We start from the raw sequence: 23,527 nt of genomic DNA on the forward strand, positions 1-23,527 counted from the left end.
AAAAGGCAAGTCTCAAAGCTATCAGAAGCCAAAAATTGACTTGTTCGATCATTTTATAATGATTTTGAGTTTTTCGAAATCAATAAAGATACGGACTGACATAGATTTCATTTAAAAAACACAGAGTGAATTAAATTTTTCGTCATTATCTTTTCGGTATCAGCAAAAATATTATTTTCATTTGATTTGCATGTGGAGTGGCAGTTTACTCTTTAAGCGAAGTGAAGAGTGAGGAAAACTTGAGGGGGCCAATTTGGGGTAAATGCATTTTAAGATACACTTGGAGTTGTAATTTTCCCATATTAAGAATTGATAGCTCATTAATTATTACACCTGTAAATAATTAATTGATAATTTGTGTACTAATCAATTAGCAATAAAATGGTGAGAGAAGGAATCATTTCCACCACGAGAAAAAGGCAGCGGGGATGGGGGGGCCTGACCTGTCCGGAGGCCTTCCTTTGCTCCCCCGATGTTTCTCCCGATTTTTCAGATCCCGTTCCCCGGGCCGTTAGATTTGATCTCCACCGTTGGATTAATCATCGGGCAACGAAGCATCGGGTTCCGGGCGCAGCTCCGGGCCGCGTGGGTCGGGTCAAGGTGCGAAGAATGTCGTCCGACCGAGCCTCTTTTTGACTGCCTTCCTCGGTCAAATGAAGAGGGGTTCAATTGTCTGCCGGCCAAGCCGACTAGCTTTTCGGCCCAAAAATAAAGAAGCCGACCAGCCCAGAGGTCGGCGGGGTACAGCACGGATCAGATTTTTTTTTTTCCTTTCTCTTTTTTGAGAGAAAAAAAACACAAGCCAACCTACTTCGTCCAAGGACCAGGTTGTTCATCACCAACAGTTCAATCTATCAAGGATGTCTAAATTGAGGCTTGTGATGTAATCGCACCATGCATGCCGGCTATCTCTACCATTTGACTAACCTATATGTGGTCGCTTAAGTTTGCCGTGATTGCGGCAAATAACGTACTTTCCTTTGCGTATGTCTATGACGAGAAGTTTATGTAAATCGTTTCTCGTTTTTCACGAACAAGTAAGTTCTCTTCTGCCCCAAGAAAGTAAAACATTACTTATGGAAATTATAGTCACGAGTGGCTGAGAGATAATGCCGAATTGTTATTATATGTTCTTTGTTGGACCGCCGTGACTTCCTCTCCTTTCTAATAGCATGCAAAAGGAAACGACGGAAAAGAAATTTCCCAGAGAGATTGGTTGGTTATTTTGAGATTATGGGTACAATGACAGTTATTAGTTAGGAGAAGAACACGAATGGAAATGTACTGTGGTTGTCATGACTTACATCATTCGTTCGATTCGAAGGCTGCTCCAATACATTGCTCGAGTACATTCGAAGTAAGAAGATAGAGATCACAATTTGAGGACTTCAGAAAAGAGGGGGATATCTCGGACGGTACTAGTCTCACTTAACCTGCAATTTTCACTTCTGGATTTTAGAAACTTGATTATCGAAGATGCGCTTTTTCGTTGTTAACCTTTTATTCATTTCATTTGAGTCCGACGCTTCATGGTCATCCCTCCTTCTATACACTTCCGTTGTGCGGAATAATTCTTATCGTGTCTTTGCATTCTCTAGTGCACGCACGTACCATAACGAGCTAATCATATAATTAGCTAAGCTATCTAATTAACATATGTTACATATACGATCACAATGACCACTCCAAGATCCAATAAATGAAGAACCACCAAAAGGCAGAATAAATTCTTGAGAAAGATGGCAATATCGAATGAAATGGGATATTCTTTGATTTTTTTTCTCTTTTAATATGTATATTTATACGCATGAAAAAAATGGAATGCCTTTTGTTAATGCATTTGCTATTTGCATCATTGCATGCCGATGAGGTAAAGGTTGACAAAAACATTTTTATATACTATATATTTAATCTTCTAGAGATATAAATTCTTTTGCCAGAGAACATACATGTGCTTACATGTGCATAGTACAACCCATGTCGTTGAAGGAAAAGGGCAATATAGTTATTAGTTGGGTTGGCACCTAGAAAGAGAAAGACATTTTATAACCATAGCAAACTGACTAGAGATCTCAGACTATATGGATAATATATATATATATATAGATATATATTCTCGTTTCCTATTTATAGAATTAATCCACGTCCTAAGAATTAATCCATGTGGGTTATCTTGTATATAGTTCATACTTGCGCAAACCATGATACATGTCTTTGATAGATTGATATCGGTTAAAGACCGATCAATATCCACATATATTCGATGCAAATGGTGAAGCGAATAAGGGTTTTTCATCCAGTTATCACTTGGATTGATCATTTTTAATTCCTTAAATAAATAATTTAATAAGACGTGTATGTCATTTTACATGATTCAGAAGTCTCCCGTTAGAACTGCTTTAGTACCGGACCTTTTTCAGAAGTTGATATCGTGTCTTCTCCACTTATACTTACTTTCTTGAGTGCCATAATAACTGTCGTGTGCGAAATGGAGAAGAATTGGAACTAATTATGAGTTCTATATTTGATTTTCATAAGCAAAATTTTCTGTAATTTTTTATTTCCTTTTAACACATCTGTTACTCCTCATTACATTCTTTCATAATCACAAAAATATTTATTTTTTCGTATTAATTAAATAACAAAAGAAAAACAAAATAATATCTCTCTCTCTTTTTTTTTTGCTTTTTTGTTCCTTCAAAATCTCCCTGGATATCAATTCATGGCTGGCATTTATCTCCTTTGTGAGGCATGCCATGTTGCTTATAAGGAAAACGGGGGGCATTTTATAAATTAGAGATGCGAAACCCAAGTGGGCATCTCTCTCTCTCTCTCTCTCTCTTTTTCAAATTAGAATCTTATGGGTGCAATTATTTTATTATTTATATTTTTATGAAAGTGCTTCTTTTTTCCATTATGGTTGGCTTGGTGGCACCCCACATACTGAGTCTTTGAAACTTTCCACTTACGGACACCCAACGATAATTTAATTTTTCATTAAATAATAAATAAATAAATTACGTCCCATCTAATAAAACTAACATTTTAAATTAAACAATTATAATTATCTTAATATTGCACATATGCGTACAATTTTCTTTGTAGGATTGGTAGGTTACAGGAATGCCAATGCCTCTCATTCTAGCACAAACGATGGGAATTATGTTAGTGATTACAAAACTAGTTCGTGTCATATTGCATGTACAGTATTCTGTCCGCCGAACACGAGGGGTTACAAGTATGGCCTTTTAACTTGACAAAGTTGGAGCATATGCCATCTAGTCTTACTTTCATAGCACCCCGGGGCAACCGAAATAACAAAGTTCTAATGACTAACGCTCATTTTATCGATTAATCACTCTGCACAGTGCTTGTCTAATGATCCAACATTGCGCATGATGGTTTTTTGAACTCTCTCCATATGACGTTCCATCCGTACGTTGACTAACTTTAGCTTGCTTTTGCAGATTATTTTGGAAAAATAAAACAAATTTCAATAATTTCATTCTCAATCAAAAAATGGAAAACCTTTTATTAAGATGACAACTGAATATGAATATAAGATTACTATGAAGTATTCAAAATTTTTTTTAAAAAAAAAAAAGAAAAAGAAAAGGAACAATGCACTAGCCCGGCCCAGTAGTACGGGCCGGCTCGTTATCCATCAACAGGCGAGGCCCGGCTCGAGTAGCCGGAAACCGGTCTGCTCGGGCGAAGGGGCGACCGTCGATTCGACCGTCGCTGCGGTTGATGGGCTGAAGAGCAGAGCCTGTGGAACAAGAGATGACGTGTCGAGATCAGGGCCGTAGGATCGAACCTCAGGCCCAGCCTCCAACTGCCCTGTCTCTTCCCTCTCCTGCATCCTCGGCCTCCATTTCCCACACAGATAAAAAAAGGGGGCCCCACGTAGCCATAGCCAGGACCTAGTCGTCGTCTTCTCCTTCTTCGTTGATGGCAACTCTGCTGGTCACGGTGACACCGGAAGCTCGGTTTGCCCGCTCTCTGTCTGCTTCCATGAACGTTCCTTGAACTGTACGACTCTCTCTATCTCTCTCTCTCTCTCTCCCTCCTCTCTCTCCTCTGTCTCTCTCTGTACGCAGAAGACGCGGTTGTTTAGGGTTCTAGCTTCTGTAGTGAAGTACGAAGGGACAGAGAAAGTTGGATGAGTGATCGGATGACGTAGAATCCTGTTGCTTTGTGGAGAATTATGTCAAAATTGAAGTTCTTTTGTTCTTGCCAACTTATGAATTTACGCTCTTTTATACATATACACGTACCAGCGTATATGGGCATGTATCGTGTATGGGCGGCAGTCGGTTATTTCAAGGTAATTGCAGTGACTGGTTGGAAGCTCAGTTGAGGGAGTGTGATGGGAGGCGATAATCATTTCTTACTGTCGTGGGCTTACTGTTTGATCACTATGCTATTGATTGATGGCTTATAATGGTTGAGGTTTCTCTGTTTTTGATTCTTGGAATGTTTGGCAGGTTGAATTTCGTGTTTTGAAGTCGGGTCTTTGAGTGTTCGGCACTGTTTATTCCCTTTTCACTTGAAGGGTGTGCTCAAACAGTGAAGTTTTGGGTAAATATGGCATCTTCTCACTCGGATGCTGCTCGAATGGAACAGATTATCACTGAATTCTTTGCCAAGAGTCTCCACATAATACTCGAGACAAGGTCCCCTTACATGTCCTCACGTAATTTTAGTGGTGAGCAGACTGTATCATCGCCGTCTTCTTCCTCTTCATCCTCATCGAGTGTGAGGCCGAGAGACAAATGGTTTAACTTGGCTCTCAGGGAATGCCCTGAAGCGTTAGAGAACCTTGATCTCTGGCGCCAAAGCAACCTTGAGCCTATGGTTGTTGATGTTATCTTGGTAAAGAGATCTCTTGACTGGGATCCGATCAACTTTTCCCCTAAACCTGAGCTTCCTAAGAATTTGTCATCGAAAGAAGCATACTTGAATTGCTGGAATTCTGATCAAGAGGAGTTAGGAACTGAGGGACAGTGTGAAAAGATTATTGAGAGGTGGGTTGTGCAGTATGAAGTCAGGAAGACGAAGGGTGGTGGAAAAGGGGGAAAAAGGTCGAGCAGTAATCTTCTGTCCTTATTGTATAAGAAGTCAATGCTGCTCTTGAGATCTTTATATGTGACCGTTAGGCTTTTACCTGCATATAAAATTTTTCGTGACCTCAATTTGACTGGCCAAATTCGCTCTTATTCTCTTGCTCATCGAGTCTCTTCTTTTGCTGAGCCCTTTACTCGCAGAGAAGAGGCAGAAATGCAGCGATTCAGTTTTGGCCCCGTCGATACATCTTGTGGTAGGCTTTGCCTTTCAGTGATGTATCGCTCATCACTCTCTGATGTGAGTTCTGAGGGATTTACGCCAATGTCTCCCCAGTTTATCCCTGATTATGTTGGAAGCCCATTGGCAGACCCGCTTAAGAGGTTCCCCTCAGTTCCAATGTCTCATGGCTCACCATCTTTGCCATTTTCAAGACGGCATAGCTGGAGTTTCGATCAATATAGAGCCTCTCCACCTATTTCCATTTCACCCTCGCCGACATATTCTGAACCTTATGCTCCCACTTCAAACCCTTGTCGTTTTCCACCTCCGAGCTTGCCACCTCACCCACCCGAGACATCCAACCGTCGGAAGGATAATGCTAGCTTTGATGAATATTGTCCTTCCCCTACCTTCTCTCCTTCTCCATCTCCCTCTCCTCCTATTTATATACCTGGGAGTCACATATCGAAAGTCCTCTTACGATCTGAAAGTGCTCCAGTTAACATACCTACCAAAAAACTCCAAACTTCTTCACTAAAGAATCCAAATTTGCCCCCCTCTCCTCCCCTTAAAGGTACAAGAGGAGGCACCCCTAGGGCCGATAAAACCATGGTTCCAACCCAGCTTAATGCGACAGTTGAGAAGGTACTTTATCATATTGTAGTAATTTACTAGCCTTCAAATGCCACTATTGTTGTTCTAAGATGATGTCGTCTCTCTCATATAGATGCTTGTTGGGAAAGATGATAGTAAAAGATACACTGGTGTGAAAATATCAATTTCCAGAAGCTCCAGCAGATCTTTTCATGAGGATTTTGACGAGTCAGAGTTGACTTGCCCATTTGATGTGGATGATGATGACATAATAGATCATGGTACCAGGTAGGATTCATCTTTATCTCATTCTTTGGTTGGTGATTTGTATAATTTTAAATGCATGTTCTGGTTGCTGCGGCCCAGTCTCAGGGCTTCTATGGATGTTTTCTGAAGGCAAATGGAAAATTAGATGATTGATGATTTCCCCTACGGAACTGTTTGTTGTTTGTACTGTGATACATGTATGGTCGTCCATGGTAAGCATTTTTCTGCTGTTTCATGGGGAGCTGATGAAGCCTAACATTTCAGCTTCCCTTATTGTTCTTCCCTTCAACTTCTTAGTCATCATTAGATGGTGAATGTTAGGAGCTTAAATTTCTCTGAGTCCCTGGTGCCTGGTGGTGATAGTGGAAATGGTAAAGTCATCACATGGTGCTATGACATGTAACAGCTCAAACAGAGAAGTGCTGTCCTTATTTCCACACCATTTTCTGTACTTTAACAGGTGGCTGGTATTTTGGTGCAAAGTCCAGGAGGTTTAATTTTTTGAAATTTGTTAGGAAAGATCATTTTCTTGTGCTAAAAGGCCTGCTTTCTGAAGATGCTTGTGATTTTGACTGTAAGAACAGTACCTGGGCCCTCTTAAACGGGCAATTTGCAGGTGATATTGACCGGAATAATGTCTCTTTGATAAACTATACCTTGTTTCCCAAGTCATGTTATGAGATAGAGACTTCGACCCAGTGCTTGTGAAAGTGACTTGACTCTACCTGTGTTTTCAGGCCTGAATCATTTGATCAGAAGGGATGTCTCAGGGAACCACTGGAGCCAGGGGGGTTGATGCCCATGCGGAAATCTCAGGGTGCTGCTGTCGGTGCTCTTGTAGACCTGCTGAAGAAAGCACCGCCTCTTTCTCAAGAATACTCTCATTCCACAATCCCCTCACAGATCCACAGTGACGAAGCTTATAAAACAGGCACTGATGATCCCGATTTGATCTCCAAGTCACAGACAGTTCAAGTTTGCACCTCGAGTGTTACCTCTTCTGGGATTCTTGTGTCCAAGACAACAGCTGATGCCCTGGAAGAACTCGGGACTTATCGAGAGATGAAGAACTTGTTGCTTAGCCAAGGTGGGAGACCTCAGATGCTGACCGGTTATGCCTCTGCAGTGGAGAGCATGGGAAAAGGCACAAAGTGAGAACTTTGTGTTTAAAAATCCCATGCGCACACATACAACATTTACTATAGTTTTTTAATATGGCTTTGCTCTACTACCAGAGGGTTGCTAGATTGCATCATGCGAACTCGTACCGTATCTAAGACGAGAACTAACCTATGCACAATGAGTGGAGGTTGCTCCATGTATCCCTAACATGTAAATAGCCCTCAACCTATGATGTGTTTATTGCTGAACATCAACAGATCAACCCGGAGTCGGGGTCGCCTTTTGGTGTTGCTGCAGCTATAATCTAGTTGTTTTCCTTGTACAAGGTGTGTGTATATATTTATGTATATATATATATATATAACTGTATACATGTGAACATAAATTATCATAAAGGAAAAAAATATATTTGTGAACATAAAGCTGCAGTGGTTTGCGATTAGCCCCTTTGATGTATTATCTTTTCTTAGTTGATTTACATTTGCCGATCTCTGCTGCCTGATGAAGTGTTACTGAGCAGGGCTTATGATTTCTCTCGCACGATTTATGCGCGTTCCACCGGGTTAGGATATCTTGATCCCTAGCCCCAGTCTTAGCGAAATTCCATGTAGGTGGGCTTGGCAAGATATCCTGTTTTTTTTTTTTTGATAGATAATAATGATTCATTTATGAGATAAAGAACCAATGAGTATACGAAGCCCTTCAAAGCTCATAAATGAGCAGAATAGAGAGAATCAAACAAAGAACTGAAAATGGAAAAGACAAGATTGAGAGCAAAGATCAGACAATGAAGGGAAGCTTCCACGAATTGCAGAATTGGGACCGAGTTGAACTAAAAACCAGTAATATAGAAGAAAGCGACTTCTCAGTCTTCAAAGGTCCTTTGATTCATCTCTAACCATATTGTCCAAACGATGAAGAAAGGAATGACACCCCATAGCTTCTTGTTACCTTGCCTTGGATAGATGTAATTCTAACTTTTAAGGATATCTTCGAAGGAATCCGGGAGGCAAATACTAACACCAGCAACCTTCAAAACATTATACCAAAGGAAAGAGTTCAACTCCACAATGGATTAGGAGACTATTAACTAATTATCCATGTTGCTTACACGTGCAACACCAATCCACAATGTAAAGTCCTCTTTTTCTCAAATTATTCAAAGTCGAAATCCTTCCTCGGGCTACCAACCAACCGAAAAAAGCGATCCTTCGTGGCACTTTGCTCCTCCAAATTTGTCTTCATGGAAATGAGGAGTTCCCCGTATCAACAAGACTGTCATAATATGATTTGATCGAAAGCATACCACTTTTCATCAACTTCCAGTACATAGAATCAGGTCCCTCAACTCTCTTGAAATCAGAATATATTTTGGAGAAGAAAGAAGAGACTGAATGAAGAAGTTCAAAACCATAGAAGTTCCTGCTGAAAGAGAGGTTCCATACTCCATTGGAGTAGCAATAAAGATCACCGACTTTGACCTCCTCATTCAAAGAGACTTGAAACAAAGAAGGAAATTCAGTTCGCAGAGATTGATCACCACACCAACAATCATTCCAGAAATTAATCTTCCTGCCATCACCCTCACCTGCATTAAATTTCACTTGCATCTCAAAGATCGGAGAAAATTTGAGCATCGGCTTCCATAGGCTAACTCCACTAAAAAAGGAAGGGACTTTAGTATGCCAATCACTTTTAGATGTTCCGAATTTAGATGAAATAACCTGCCTCCAAAGAGCAGACCTTTCATTTGCGAACCTCCAAAACCATTTCCATAAAAGAGCCTTGCTGAAATTCACCAAACTCCTAATGCCGAGACCTCCTGAGGAAAGTGGTTGGCAAACATCTGACCACTTGACCAGATGAAAGTTGCAAGTATTCTCGCCCGAATCCCAGAGAAAGTCTCTTTGAATTTTTTCAATGCAGTCAGCAACCGATTTCGGAATGACAAACGGGGACATAAAGTACGTGGGAAGAGAAGATAGAGAGGCTTTTATAAGAGTCAGTCGAGCACCTTTTGATAAATGCATCTTCTTCCAGCCAGCAAGTTTCCTCTCCATCCTGTCAATAATAACATTCCAAACATCTTTGTTTCTTGCTCCAGCTCCAACAGGCAAGCCCAGATAATTCAAAGGAAAAGAACCAATTTTGCAATCCAAAATATCAGCTAGAGCAGCAGCATAATTAGATCTGACAAGAACAATTTCGCTCCTCTCCATATTAATTTTCAGACCATAAACTGCTTCAAAACAAAGAAGAACGCACCTCAAGTTACGAAGCTCCTCGTCATTGTCCCCACAGAAGAGAATGGTATCATCAGCATAAAGGAGATGAGAAATCCGGAGCTCTGAGCTGGTCGAAGGGGAAGTTTCAAGTCCACTTATTATTCCGATGTCGCATGCCCGATCAAGAAGCTTGCTAAGAGCCTCCATCACCAAAATAAAGAGATAAGGAGAGAACGGATCTCCGTGTCGAATGCCTCTAGAGCTGCCGAAGAAATCAAAAGGCTCGCCATTAACAAGGATTGACAACCGAACAGTAGAGATGCACCATTGGATCCATTTCAGCCATCTAACTCTGAAGCACATCCTTCTCATTAAATAAATCAGAAAATTCCCAGTTTACACGAACAAAGCCTTCTCGATGTCCAGCTTACAAACAAGACCCGGTTGCATAATCTTCAAGCAATTGTCAAGACATTCATTTGCAATCAGGACAGCATCAAGGATCTGTCTATGAGATAAAAAGGCAAGTTGGCTGTTTGAGATCACTTTGTCGATGGCAGGTCTAATACGATTTGCTAGCACTTTTGCCAAAAATTTTGTATATGCTCCCGATCAAACTTATGGGTCTGAAGTCCATGATGTCCTCGGCACCAGCTCTCTTTGGAATAAGATGAATAAATGCGGCATTAAGGCACTTCTCAAACCTGCATAGCTTAAACTCATCGTATCTTCCATGAGCTTTAGCCATATTGTGGAAAAACTTTGTATTGCCATCATGGTTGTTAGACTCGAGAGTCGAATCATAGAATTACATGATTTTACGATGCACAGGGGACTAGCGATTCGGATTTCACCCCGGGAATCGAAATCATGGAATCGTGGTAGGATCGCGTCCAAAGTCATAGAATCATAGAATCGGTTCAATTCTACCGATCCTACATTAGGCTCAAAACTAAAAATTGGACCAAACCCAGTCCAGTTGTTCAGCCCATAGAGCAGCCCGATTGGATTTTTTTCCCTTTCTACCGATCGGCGAATGAATTGAGAATCGACTCATGACTTCTGAGCTCTATCGAAGTCTTGAAGAAAGAAAAGGCTGCAGCCCTAGCTTCTCCCATTGCTTAAATCTTGCATTCTCATGTTAAAATTGCCTTCATCCCCAGCTCAAATTGCCGATTGTAATTGTCGTCCTTCCTCCTTCGGTTAAAATTGCCGATTGAAACCTTCGTCCTTCGAGCACTGTTGTGTGCTGCCGTATGCTTCGAGCTCTCTGCTATTGCTCTGTTGTGCGTTGATGATGTTGGTGTTGGCGATGAAGATTTGAATGGCATTTGATCTGTTTGTCCATCCTATGTTATGTCGTTAGCTTTTTAGTTCTATTTCGAGACTTTGTATGATCTGTGATTTAGTTTCTATATATATGTTGTTTTTTTAATTACAAGTAGAATCTTATAATTCACGATTCTATTCTACGATTCACGATTCCACGACTCTCGACCGATTCTAGTTAGAATTGCGATTCAGACAACCTTGATTGCCATCACCTTCTCTAAGCCAACTGGCTCCTTTGACGCCAACTGATTTACTCCAGAAGCGACGATGAGTGTCGAATCTCTTGCACGTGTTCGCGGTTGGCCATTTCAGAAGGAGAAATGGTTCCGGCAGCTTCAGCACTGTCTAATCTATTCAAATCATCGAGCAGGCGATTCTTGTTAGCACCGACATCTCAAAGACTTCTTTGTTCCAAATCGGTAAGTCTTCTTTCAAAAGCTTCAACATTCGAGCTAAAACATGGCTGGGATTGCCTTGAAACAGAATAACCAGTCCCACCACTTCTTAATCAGATCGAGAAATCCATCCACTTTAAGCCACATATTCTCAAACTTGAAAAAACGTCTATCCCAGATCTTTGAGCTTTGCCTTCAAGAACAAGAGGAAAGTGATCCGACATGATTCTGGGAAGCAAGGACAGTGTGGTGTCAGGAAAATGATCCTCCCAGTCGGCAGAGTAGAGAAATCTATCAATTTTGGAACTGTAAAGCTTATTGATCCAAGTAAAGAGGCCAATTTGAAGCTTATTAATCCACCAGTTGAGAATTATTAATGAAGTTTGAGAAATCTAACATCGACGCAGAGAAAGAGAGACTACTATCACGCCTTTGTATTGGACTTGTCAGAATGACCCAACTATTTCTCACATTCTCAGATCGGTCCAGAAGTCACTGCGAACACTGTCATTCATGTTCGGGCCATATACTGCAGATATACACCACACAAGATCATCATCAGCACATTTGAGTTTACAAGAGATAGAGAAAGTCCCGCAACAACACATGAATTTTCTCAAAGAGTCTGTTGTCCCAAATGAGAAGAACTCAGGAAAATAAGCCCAATCCAAGTGCGAGTCGTACCAAAAACTTCTAACCACCCTCAGAGTAATCTTCTCCATTTTTGTTTCTTGCAAAGCCAGAAGATGAGGATGGTGATGCTGCAAGAAATTTCTCAAGATAGATCTTTTCTTTTTTACAGTTTAAAACCACGAACATTCTAATAAAAATGATCTTTGGAATCATTGAACAGCATGAGCAGCCCCCAAAGATTTCCTGGTACATACTTTGTCAGTGAACATTAGAGGTCTTTTTTTTTCATAACTAATGGAGGAGTCGAGCCTTTTAAGTTCAGGGGCAGTTCTTTGCAGCAGAGCTCTCCGCAATTTTACTTGGCCCGGCACCATTGACTGGCATTCTACGCTTCTCAATAGTCTCAAAAAGCTTAAACTCCTCATCTTTCGGTGACCATCGAAAGATAGCCCCAAAGGATTCGCGAAATACCTCACTCTGCTCGGAACCCGGCCAGAGCTTGTATCGAGAAAAGAAGGTGGCTCCCAACTTACAAAATCAGTCTCTTCAGAAATGGAGCTTAGAGGAATAAAACGATAGCCCCAGTGAGGTCCAGATTAGTGAAATAAGCCATCGAACTTTTATAAAATATTATGTTAATTAATATGCCATAATTAATAATTAATATGGTATAAAAGCTAAGATATCTCCTTGTTAATCCTTATATAAGTTTTTGACATTTCTAATTAGAAAATTATTATCCCAATATAATAGGCTTAAAAGTGGACTCACTTATCTATAAAAAAAAATTGCAAATTTTAGATGCGTTCAAAATTCATTACAAGCATATCGTGGTCACGACCAAATCAATGCCCAATTAATAATTGATCTTAGTCAATAGGTTGGCCAAAAGTTATGTTTCAAAAAAAAAAACTTCTAACGCAAAATAATCAGTCAATAGGCTGGTATAATTTTGCGTTTCACTAAAACAAAAAAACTATTTTAATGTACAATTAGAAAGAGACTACTTAAATTGATAAACAATATTTATACTTAATTAAAGAACTTACTAGAATACACAAAATTAAAAAAATGGGGTCTCATCTATGCGTGGGAAAACACTTCCTACTCAAGCGATGTACTTCTAAATAGAAAATCATGATTGGAATATAATATAGGTTTAAGTAGCCACACATGATATGTGAAATTCATTAAAAGCATTTCGTGGTCGGGATCAAGTTAATGTCCAATCGAAAGTTAGTCTTAGTAAGTAGACAAGTGTAACATTGTATTTCATCAAAAAATTTAGGGTAGTACTGACGTCAAAATGTTCAACCAAATAAGACGGCCTAAAGTTACTTTGCTCCGGAAAAAAAGAACTAAAAAATTTATAAGGTCATAAATAAAAAGAGACTATTTAAATTGGCGACTAATTAGAATAAATTTCTATACAAAAATAAAAATACTAAAAAACATAAAATAAAAAAAGGTTGTGATTGGCATGTGGATGGGGAAAACCCACCTTACTCACTCTTTCTATGCAAATTTGGACGAGTTTTATTATTTGTAAAACTAGGTGAATATTCGCGTGTTGGGCGGGCGCTCCTATTAAATTATTTTTTTAATTATATTTAATACATGTAATCTTATGAAGATTAAATACATTAATCAGAAGAATTCTTTACGTGAATAATAAATTAATTATGTTGTAGTATACTTTGTTTTGTTTCATATATTAATTATGTACGTATTATTAAAATTATATAAATTAACTATGTTGTAGTATGTAAACTACGTACTTATAACGTAAATTTAGTATGCGATGTCCTTTATTCAAGTACCTATTTATGTTATTAAGCAAAATAAAAAAATAAAATAAAAAAATAAATCAAATTTTAAGAATATTGCAGAAGATTATTGAAGTAATTAAGAATATATACTATTGAAAGCAAATCTCTTCGTTATTCTCCATGATACACGAAATCAACTATGTATTAGAATAATATAATTTGAACACCATATATAGCATAATAAATTGTATATTAGAAAATCCTTTAATGGAAAATTATATATATATTATTTCAAATGACTTAACTAAAGGAAAGAAATCAAAGAATAATAAGAAAATATAACTCTATTATAAAAAAGAATTGTTTCCTAGATAATACATTACCTTTCCAATAGTTGCTCAGTTTCCGAAATTTGTAGATTAGTGTACAATTTGGTGGCCATAAATGTGGAAAAGGTGTATTGTCCTGCAATTTTTTTAAATGAAGAAGTAATTTTGAGAAAACAGCATGAAGGATTTAATAGTTATTCAAATTAATCTGATCGACTTACTTCGAAATTCCTTCACGATCGTTGATGTAATAATGATGATGGAATGTTTCAAGTCCTCAAGTAAGAAAATTTCTTCAATCTATTTCATCATGGGCTCTTATAGGGTCACCTTTATCTTTTCATCCCAAAAATATTAATTTTATGAATTTGAATTAGTTATATCATGAATATAAACCATTCATCCATTAAACAAAAAATAATTAAGTAAAATAATGCTTGAGGAGTAGTAGCTCAATGTCAATTTTGTGAGTAAAGCAAATTGCAATATTAACTTTTTCAATGTCTCTAGTAGCGTAGAAATTACCAATAACATATGTAGGGAAAAAAATATAAGATATATTGTAAATAAAACAAACTAAGACTATAACAATTACTGCAAAAGCATTGATTGAATGTTCATGTCATTGTATCTACTTTTTATTATTTGCATATCAACAGGTGTTTGCAATGTAGCATTGATTCCTATTCCGGAAAAAAAGATGCCACAGATGGAATAGAACCTCATGAAGCAGAACTAAGGGATGATGAGGAGCTAGCTACTATAATTGATGGTGCAACTGAGTCGGATAATAGAGGTGTTGAGCAGGGGAAGCCAACCCCGGTACCTTAGGTTAGGAGATCTGAGAGGTAAAGCCGACCATCGACAAGGTATTCTAGTTTTGAGTATATCTTAATTCCTAATGAGGGGGAGCTGGAGAATTTCCATGATGTGTAGAAGCACAATGATAAGGAGTGTTGGATTTGAGCGATGCAAGAAGAGACGAGTTCTTTGCAGAAGAACAACACTTATGAATTGGTGGAGCTACCAAAGGGTAGGAAAGCTTTGCAGAACAAGTGGGTGTTCAAGTTGAAGAAATATGGTGACAAGCTAATGAAGTGCAAAGCTCGATTAGTGGTCAAAGGCTTTGCACAGAGACAAGGCGTTGACTTTGACGAGATTTTCTCTCCGGTAGTGAAGATGAGTTCAATCAAAGTTGTACTTGACCTGGCGGCTAGCTTGAACTTAGAGCTTGAACAACTTGACATGAAGACTACATTCCTGCACGGAGATTCGCAAGAGGAGATCTACATGAAATAGCCAAAAGGATTTGAAGTGAAGGGGAAGGAACACATGGTTTGCAAGTTCAAGAAAAGCCTGTATGGGCTAAAGCACGCGCCACGTTAGTGGTACAAGACGTTCGATTCGTTTATGACCAGGCAGAGTTCTAAACAAACGGAGGCAGATCCATGTGTATATGTGAAGCAGTTTCCCAACGACAACTTCGTCATCTTGTTGTTGTATGTAGATGACACGTTGATTGTTGGACAAGATATGGTAATGATTTGCAGGCTGAAAGAGGAGCTGTCCAAGTCCTTTAACATAAAGGATTTGGGTCCTGTGAGACAAATTTCGGGCATAGAGATTTTCTGTGACAGGAAAGCTGGGAAGTTATGGTTATCACAAGAAAAGTATGTTGAATGGGTGCTTGAGAGGTTCAACATGAAACAGGTGAAGCTGGTGGTCATACTTCTTGCTAACCACTTCAAGTTGAGTAGACAATCTTGTCCAACCATAGAAGAGGAAAATGAGGCCATGGTGAATATCCCTTATTCCTCTGTAGTCGGTTCGCTGATGTATGCCATGGTGTGTACATGATCAGATATTGCTCACGCAGTTGGCATTGTAGGTAGGTATCTTTCGAATCCCAGGAAGATACACTGGGAAGTGATGAAATGGATCTTGAGATATCTAAGGGGAATTTCGAGGTTGTGCCAATGTTTAGACAATAGGAAGCTGATTCTTGAAGGATTCACGGGCGCAGATATGGCGGGTGACCACTATAGCAGAAAGTCTACTTCGGGGTATTTGTTTACTTTTGCCGAGAGAGCTATCTCGTGGCAATCTAAATTGCAAAAGTGTGTTGCCTTATCCACGACGGAGGCTGAGTATATTGTAGCCAATGAAGCAGGAAAAAGAAATGCTTTGGATGAAGAGGTTTCTTCAAGAAGTGGGCTTGAAGTAGGACGAGTATGTGGTCTTTTGCGATGGTTGGAGTGCATTAGACTTGAGCAAGAATTCCTTGTACCATGCAAGGATGAAACACATTGGTGTCAAATATCACTGGTTGAGATTAGTGATAAAGGATTGAGATTAGTGATAGAGGAGCAGTATATGTAGCTGAAGAAGATCCACAACATGGTTTTCAGAATCGTGATTCGAATCGTAGAATCGTACGATTCTACGATTCAAGGGGGGTTCTACGATTCTGATTCAGGTGGGTGAGTCGGAAAATGCAGAATCGTAGGTGAATCGTGGGCTGAATCGCGGAATCGCGGAATCCGGCCGATTCTGTGATTCCAGATTCAGCCCAGACTCGGGCGAAGCCCAGCCCTGATTTGGGCCCGAGGATGAAGGCAGGGTCAGAGTCGAGCCGAAGCCCAGCCCATAGGTCCTGAGCCTGACTCCTTTTTTTTTCCCCCTCCCTTTCTTCTTCTTCTTCGGCATTCCCCCTTTCTCCTCGAGTCCCCGACTGCGCCCTAATCGGCTAATCCTCCGAGTCTCCGACGGTCCCAGGCTCCCAGCTTCCACGATTTCTTCTTGTTCGGCACATCTTCTTGAAGTTCTTGTTCTGCCCGTTCCTTCTTGTTCCGAGGAGATCCCTTTTGCGTATCCTCTCCCTTCTTTCCCCATTTTGAAAGATTGGAGACAGAGTCTAAGCTTCTTCCAGAGCGGGTGATTGCGTCCAGACTCCAGAGGAAGCCGAGGAGGAGGGAAGCTGATCCCTTTTTTTTTTTTCAAGGGAAGTCTCTGTAGTAATGGATGATAGAGCTGCAGAAAGAGTTGGCATGGAGAGAAAGGAGTTGCAGGTTGCAGTCACGGGCTTGCAGGCTTTGATTTTTGCAGGGGATGGGCCTGCCTTGGCCAGCTTGCAGATCAGAGGTTGCAGATGGATGATCAAAGGATTGGTGTAGGACAAACTTGCCTGAAGAAGGAGGGAAAAGAGAAGAAAAAAAGAAAGCAACACATAAGGACAGTCAGTCAACCGAGAAAGGGCGGGCTGCAGAGTCGGTAGAGGAAAGGAAAGAAAAGAATTGGGAAGAAGCAGAGGGCAACAGAAAGCTGAAAACGTGAAAAAGAAATGCATGGGTCGTGCATTGCAAAGAAAATGGAAGAAGAAAATAAAAGAAATGAGGATAGTCGTTTGATTCAAATTGTTACAAATTATTGTGAATCAGTTTGTTGCAAATTATTGTTGACTTGTTGATTTGTGGTCCTTTTTTGAATACAAGGATTAATTTTTTTTGGCTCAGAAAATTATGATACATTTATATAAATTATTTTTTAATCACAGGTAGAATCTTACGATTCATGATACGATTCTACGATTCACGATTCTACGACCTTCGACCGATTCTAGGTAGGATCGCGATTCTGATAACCTTGATCCACAGAGATAAGAACACCGCTGATATACTTACAAAGATCATTCCTAGAGAGAAGCTGGAGCTTTGCTTGAAGCAGGCCGGGATGGACTCCAAGTGAGGAGTCTGGAGAAGGATCTTCTCCTCGTGGGACCAGACGGGGGAGATTGTTGACGTGGCCTCCGACCCCACGTAAAACCAAAAAAAAAAAAAAGAAAGTGGTATGACCGAATTTGTATTCAAGTTGGATGATTTGGGGAAGAGGATGAGATTACATTCTGACAAAATCTTCATCCTATCTCCTTGGAGGAGATTTGCCCTCAACTTGCATAATTGTTTAATAATCTCTTGCACCTATATAAGGAGGCTCTCCCGCACGGAAACATGCACACTAAGGCAGAGTCCTCCGATTTGAGATTCAGATTGAGAGAAAAAGAGTGAGAGGGTGTGCGTGAGAGAGGGAAAGGAATTGGTGTGAGAGATTTGTATTCCACGGAGAGAGTACGGGGGCAAGATAATACAGTAATTGGGTATATTTCTCGGATTGTGCCGTATATTAATAATAGAGAACTAATATCCCGAGTCTCCGAGTGGAGAGAGTGGTAGGTCCCTGAGAAGGTTGTGTTTGGTCCAATTACTGTAGGTCTACACAAAGATTGGTGTTTGTGTAACAAGTTGATTACATAGTGAAATATTTACCCGTTAGCCCCTTGTGGTTTTTCCCTCTGTACTCTGGTGTCCTTCATTATCCTTCATTTATTATTTCCGTCCTGATTCTATTTCCCAGGTTATAGTGGAGATTATTATTTGCCAAGTTTATACTTGTGGGTGGGCTCCCTTGCCCAACAGATTGGATTGAGAGGGTTAGGATCGCCCTTGACATTGCTCGGGGTATCCTCTATCTCCATGACGTGCAAGAGTCCTATCATTTACTGTGACATAAAGCCACATAACATATTGATGGAGGAGTTCTGGACAACTAAAATCTCGGACTTTGGGCTCGTGAAGCTGCTGATGCCCGACCAAATGCGGACCTTCACCACTGCAAGAGGAACAAGGGGTTTACCCCGTGCCAGCATGGAACCAGAACATCCCAATCTCGATGAAGGTTGATGTTTACAGCTTTGGGGTTGTGCTGCTAGAGATTGTCTGTTGTCGAAGGAACATGGATTTGGACACCTCGAGATCCCGAGGAGATCCTCCTTGTACCCTGGGTGTACAAGAGTTTTATTGCTAGGTAAGTGGATAAGCAAGTTCGGGGTCAGGAAGGTGCAGAAAAGAAGTCGTTGGAGAGGCTCGTTAAAGTTGGGCTGTGGTGCATTCGGGAGGAGGCAGTGCTCCGTCCTTCAATGAAGTCTGTGGTTATGATGCTGGAAGGAGTGACAGAGATTTCTATCCCTCCATGTCCGACTGCTTCCGTCAACTGAAGTTGTTCGAGAGATGAAGCACGATAGATTAGAATGCGAAGATGAGATCTTGTAATGCACTCTTTCTGCTGAAAGCATCTCCATCAATTTCTTTCTATGATGTTTGCAAGTCTGTAACAGTCTCGATGCAAGTTCCCCTTTGGAGAGAATAAAAGTCTCGATGATATATTTCTACATTTAAATAATTTTGCTGCTCTATTCTTAAATGACATAACCCTTTTCCCCATGCAGAGCACAAGAAACTCGGCTTATGATATACTATTTTGCAGCTTAAAGGACTTAGCTGATTAACGATGCCATCAGAACTGCAAATTGACATGGTGACAATGAGTATATTATGACATATTATGTTGCTTCCCCAGCAGTTTACCAATAAATCATTCGTTTTCTGCTGCGAAAACCAGAGATATTTTACCGAGAGAATTTCGAACCGGGAAGAGAGGCGGGACAGAGAATAACAGAAGCAGGTCCCAGGCTTGAATTGAATTGTCATGAGATTTTGGTTGGAATCTTTTATCAGGAGGCTCTGCAGAATTGGTACTCCGCTATGCGTACTTGGATTTAGATAGTGAGTCCATTTCATGATATGCAGTCAACTTCTTATTCTGCGACGATCATTCACTTGCGTATGCAGCATGGTGACTGATCCTCATACAATAAATCACCCTACTGTTTTTGCCCCATTCTACACCATCAGCGACATGTTCAAGATTCGCGAGGAACTAGTTCTGCAAATCCTCTGCAAGAATTTTGAGGCAGGGATGACCATGATGGCCTGCACCAATCAGAAGAAACTGCTTAGTTTCGGCACGAATGGCTTAAGTAAGCTTCTATTGGACATAAAAGAAATGGCAGCCGCAGGTCTTCTATTCAACTCAACCGCAGGCATACTGATTCTTAAATGCGTAGAGGAAACCTCATATGCCTTCCTGGATGATTTCCCGGGACTTTCTGCTTCACGATAAAGATTTCCGTATCATTCATAAACTTCAGATGTTCGTTCTGATACATTTGCTTGGAGAGCAGGCCCTACTCGCTTAGGTGCTAACCCAGGCTTCACTGGTATGTAAAGCTGGTCGTAGCATAACTTGCTACGCTCCGAGCTCAGCAAGGAGCTCCAGAGGACAACGAATAAGTTCAATAAGATTGGTATTGGACCATGAAAAGATCGTCTATAGGGGGACAATACCAGAGGTAAAAGATCGTCGCATGACTGAATGAACTGCTGCCCGTTCGTAGTTCCTTCAACTAACTCCGAATAAGACTGGTATTCGGCCATGAAAAGTAAATATTCCTACTAAACAAAGGCTCTTCTTTTAACCAGGTTTCTAGTAAGTTATATTCTTTTCTCCTTTGTCCCGATTCGCTCCTAGGTTGACGGGTCTCCCTTTTTATATTGGTTAATCGGGAAAAAAGAAAAAAAAAAACTTCTTATTGAAAAAATTATGAAAATGACCAAGTGAATTGATTCAAATAGTTCGATTTTTATAATAATGTGTCATATTCGAATTTTATGAATAAAAAAAATTTCATACTGGGTTTGGGAGAGCTTTACAATGATTCCCACCTAAAAAATTTCGATTCGATTAGTCGGGATTCAATTAAAGTTTCGGATATCATCACGTACACCCAAAAAAAAAAATAAAAAAATTCCCCCACTAAAATAGTAGTAGGCGGACTTTTATCAGAGAACCGGCGACGACCGTGAGGGGAACAGAACAGTTCAAAAAGAGCAGAGAGCTCAGATGGCTCCTGCGAAGAAAGGCAAGGCGAAGCCGAGCTCGGCCGAGAAACCTCAGCCTCCAACGAGTAGCTTCCCATCGTGCCTCCGTCCCGTCCCTCCTTCCTCCGTCGCCATCACCATCCACGCCAAGCCCGGCTCCAAATCAGCCTCCATCACCGGTGCGTACAGATCCCTTACACGTGCACCTCACCCCTCTGTTTGTGCACGAACCTCTTCTCTTTGATCGATTAACTAGGGTTTGCGATTGCGATCCATTTCTGCAGATTTGAGCGACGAGGCTGTGGGCGTGCAAATCGACGCGCCGCCCAAGGACGGCGAGGCCAACGCAGCACTTCTCGATTACATGAGCTCGGTCCGTGTACCCTACCTGCGCACCATTTCGATAAAGTTTACACTTTTGATTTGTTCATTGGTCATGCAATCAAGCTAAGCTGAAATTTCGGATATGCAGGGTGTCAATTAACGATCTTTGTTACTTGAATAGATAACTATTGCGATTTCTTGTTGGGAATTCTGTCCTGTAACTGTTAGGAATCCCGGTCATGGGTTAAGCTCGAAAAAAATTGAACTTCAGTCGCGCATTCTGCAAAAGTATTATACATTACAACTTACAAGTGGTCAGAGTGAGGAGGTGAAATATAAGCTCGAACTATTGAGGTCCCAAACAATTGCGAATATCTGAAGAAACATTTTTAATAGTGGATGGATGCACTGATTCATATTGTTCAAATAGTGGCATGATTCGTGTCCGCACTCTCGCTGCAATGTTCTTTTTATGATTAAAAAATCCGCTCATTAGACGACTAGATAACAGAAGAACTGATCATTATAGAATTGATTAGTTAAACTCGGTAATGGTCATGGATGTTAAACTGGAACAGAGTTATATGTATGTGTGTGCATATGTATGCGGTGCTGCTATTCCATTTGAATCTGTCTTTAGTTTGGTTCTTTCATCTTAACTCATTTTTCCTCTTTTGTTGTGCTTGGCAGGTCTTAGGGGTAAAAAAGAGACAGGTTTTGCTTGGTTCTGGCTCAAGATCTCGAGACAAGGTTCTGATTGTGGAGGACGTCATGATCCAAAGTGTTTTTGATGCGCTTTCTAAAGCTTCGAAATGATCATAATGGGTTTGTAAGTGAATCTCTGAGAAATGATGCTCCTGTTTGCGTCGAACTGCAAGAACAGTTGCTGAAAGGAGGAGAGTTCTTTGGTACACACGATATAGCTTTTAACATCTTAGACTTTTGTGAGAGGTCGAGGTGGATAAGAAGTTTTGCGGAACTAATTAAACAACACTAAGCCATGAGCTGGATGACATTTCCCGTTTGTACTGCAGTACACGATCACGAGATCCTCGTGAGCTGGCAGAACGGTATGCAAATGTTCTTTCATTACATTAACTCAATTAGTCTTTTCCTGTTCTGTGTCCACTGTGTCCTGCTGTATCTATCTGTACACGTGCCTATGAAAGTTGGAACCCATGCCCTCGATCATCTGGGAAGATGAGAGGCTTTCCTATGAAGAAATATATACTCGGTTTGTAAATATTGAAGTTCATCTCGTTGCTGTCTTTACAGTTCTATTTTCTGCAATAGTTGCTCTGAAATTTGACACCTTGTGCATCTCTTTCATAGTATGTCAAATTCGTAGTCAGTCTCCAAAAGTATAAACATGTGTTCTTTACCTACGAAGGTCAGGGTAACATGTCAGACCCATGAGATCGGAATTACACTTGTATAACACATTAGTTGGCTCACTTCCTAAAGTTTACATCGCCAACATCCGACCATGTTTTCGGTGTGTTTAGTCCGACTGGTGGGCTCATTGAGGGTACGGTTAGTGCCTACTGGACATTGCAGGCATGTCGTGTCCTTATAAATTCGAAACGTATCCTAAGGGCAAACCCAGCAGTGGGACTTATTTTTCTTCCCATTGTCTCTCAGATATAAAAGACTTTCGACTCCTAAGATATCATATCTTATGATCTGATTGTTAATGTTTCGTCCATTTAAAGCTCTTTAGGCTTTGAATTCTTCTTTCCACGAGCAGGGGAAGTGGCAGGGTAAAGTATGAGGATGCTCCCCATCAGACTACTCATTTCAAGTAGAACTTCCTGTAATATATATCCGATAACGAGCTTACAATAAAAATCTGTGTAATTCGTGCATATATAGTATCAGCTCAACCCCTTATACTGTCCAGTAAAGTACCTAAATATCAGTAGAAATCGATGGCGATTCAGTTAGTTCGGGTTACTTCTACACGAGAATTAGTCCATATCTCCAAGTAGGAACTGAACGAAGTTCTATCCGTGTTGCTTGGACTTGTTCCTGTCCACTTTCAATTTTTATCCTGCTAGCTTCTATAGCAGAACCTAAACGTGATTTTGGAGTTGAACATGGACTCTCCATCTAGAAATCGTGTTCACGTAACCAAAGCCAGTTACGTGAGTTGAAGATTTCGGAAGAAATACACAAAAATAGTATTGTGATAAAAATCATGGAATTATGGATGTCATCCTCTTCCGAGAGATACAAATGTTGTCAATTAGCAACGGCCCAGCTCACATGTGAGGCAATCTGCTAGTCCACTCGAAGTCTTGTAACCCGGCTTTTGCTCGTAGGCTGTCTTGAATGATTCTTTGCGAATGCACAAGATCGGACAAAGATGGTCTGTTTGGATCAATTGGCGAGGAACATAGGCTGATTGGATCAGGATTTCAGTCCATGCTCTCAGAGGATGCCATTGCCATAGCCTCTATAGCTAAAGTCTACAGAGCC

The 23,527-nt window shown here is 40.4% G+C and overlaps 2 protein-coding genes across 3 annotated transcripts; both read left to right on the forward strand.

Annotated features, from left to right (window-relative positions):
* Nucleotides 1-3,869: 3,869 nt before the first annotated feature.
* LOC116200248 (autophagy-related protein 13b-like) lies at nucleotides 3,870-7,594 on the forward strand. 2 transcript variants are annotated; one of them, XM_031531060.1, is made up of 4 exons: nucleotides 3,870-4,032; nucleotides 4,488-5,931; nucleotides 6,014-6,168; nucleotides 6,885-7,594. In XM_031531060.1, exons 2-4 carry the CDS (start codon nucleotides 4,588-4,590, stop codon nucleotides 7,300-7,302), a joined length of 1,917 nt encoding a protein of 638 aa, XP_031386920.1. In that variant the 5' UTR covers nucleotides 3,870-4,032; nucleotides 4,488-4,587; the 3' UTR covers nucleotides 7,303-7,594. The 2 variants fall into 2 exon arrangements, with proteins under 2 accessions (XP_031386920.1, XP_031386921.1); XM_031531061.1 differs by lacking the exon at nucleotides 3,870-4,032 and adding an exon at nucleotides 4,058-4,327.
* A 13,054-nt stretch (nucleotides 7,595-20,648) lies between these two features.
* Nucleotides 20,649-22,307, forward strand: LOC116199423 (UPF0235 protein C15orf40). Its single transcript, XM_031529766.1, has 3 exons — nucleotides 20,649-20,904; nucleotides 21,010-21,098; nucleotides 21,740-22,307. Exons 1-3 carry the CDS (start codon nucleotides 20,748-20,750, stop codon nucleotides 21,863-21,865), a joined length of 372 nt encoding a protein of 123 aa, XP_031385626.1. The 5' UTR covers nucleotides 20,649-20,747; the 3' UTR covers nucleotides 21,866-22,307.
* Nucleotides 22,308-23,527: the final 1,220 nt, after the last annotated feature.

The sequence above is a fragment of the Punica granatum genome, chromosome 3, assembly GCF_007655135.1.
Source record: "Punica granatum isolate Tunisia-2019 chromosome 3, ASM765513v2, whole genome shotgun sequence".
NCBI classification, from domain to species: domain Eukaryota; kingdom Viridiplantae; phylum Streptophyta; class Magnoliopsida; order Myrtales; family Lythraceae; genus Punica; species Punica granatum.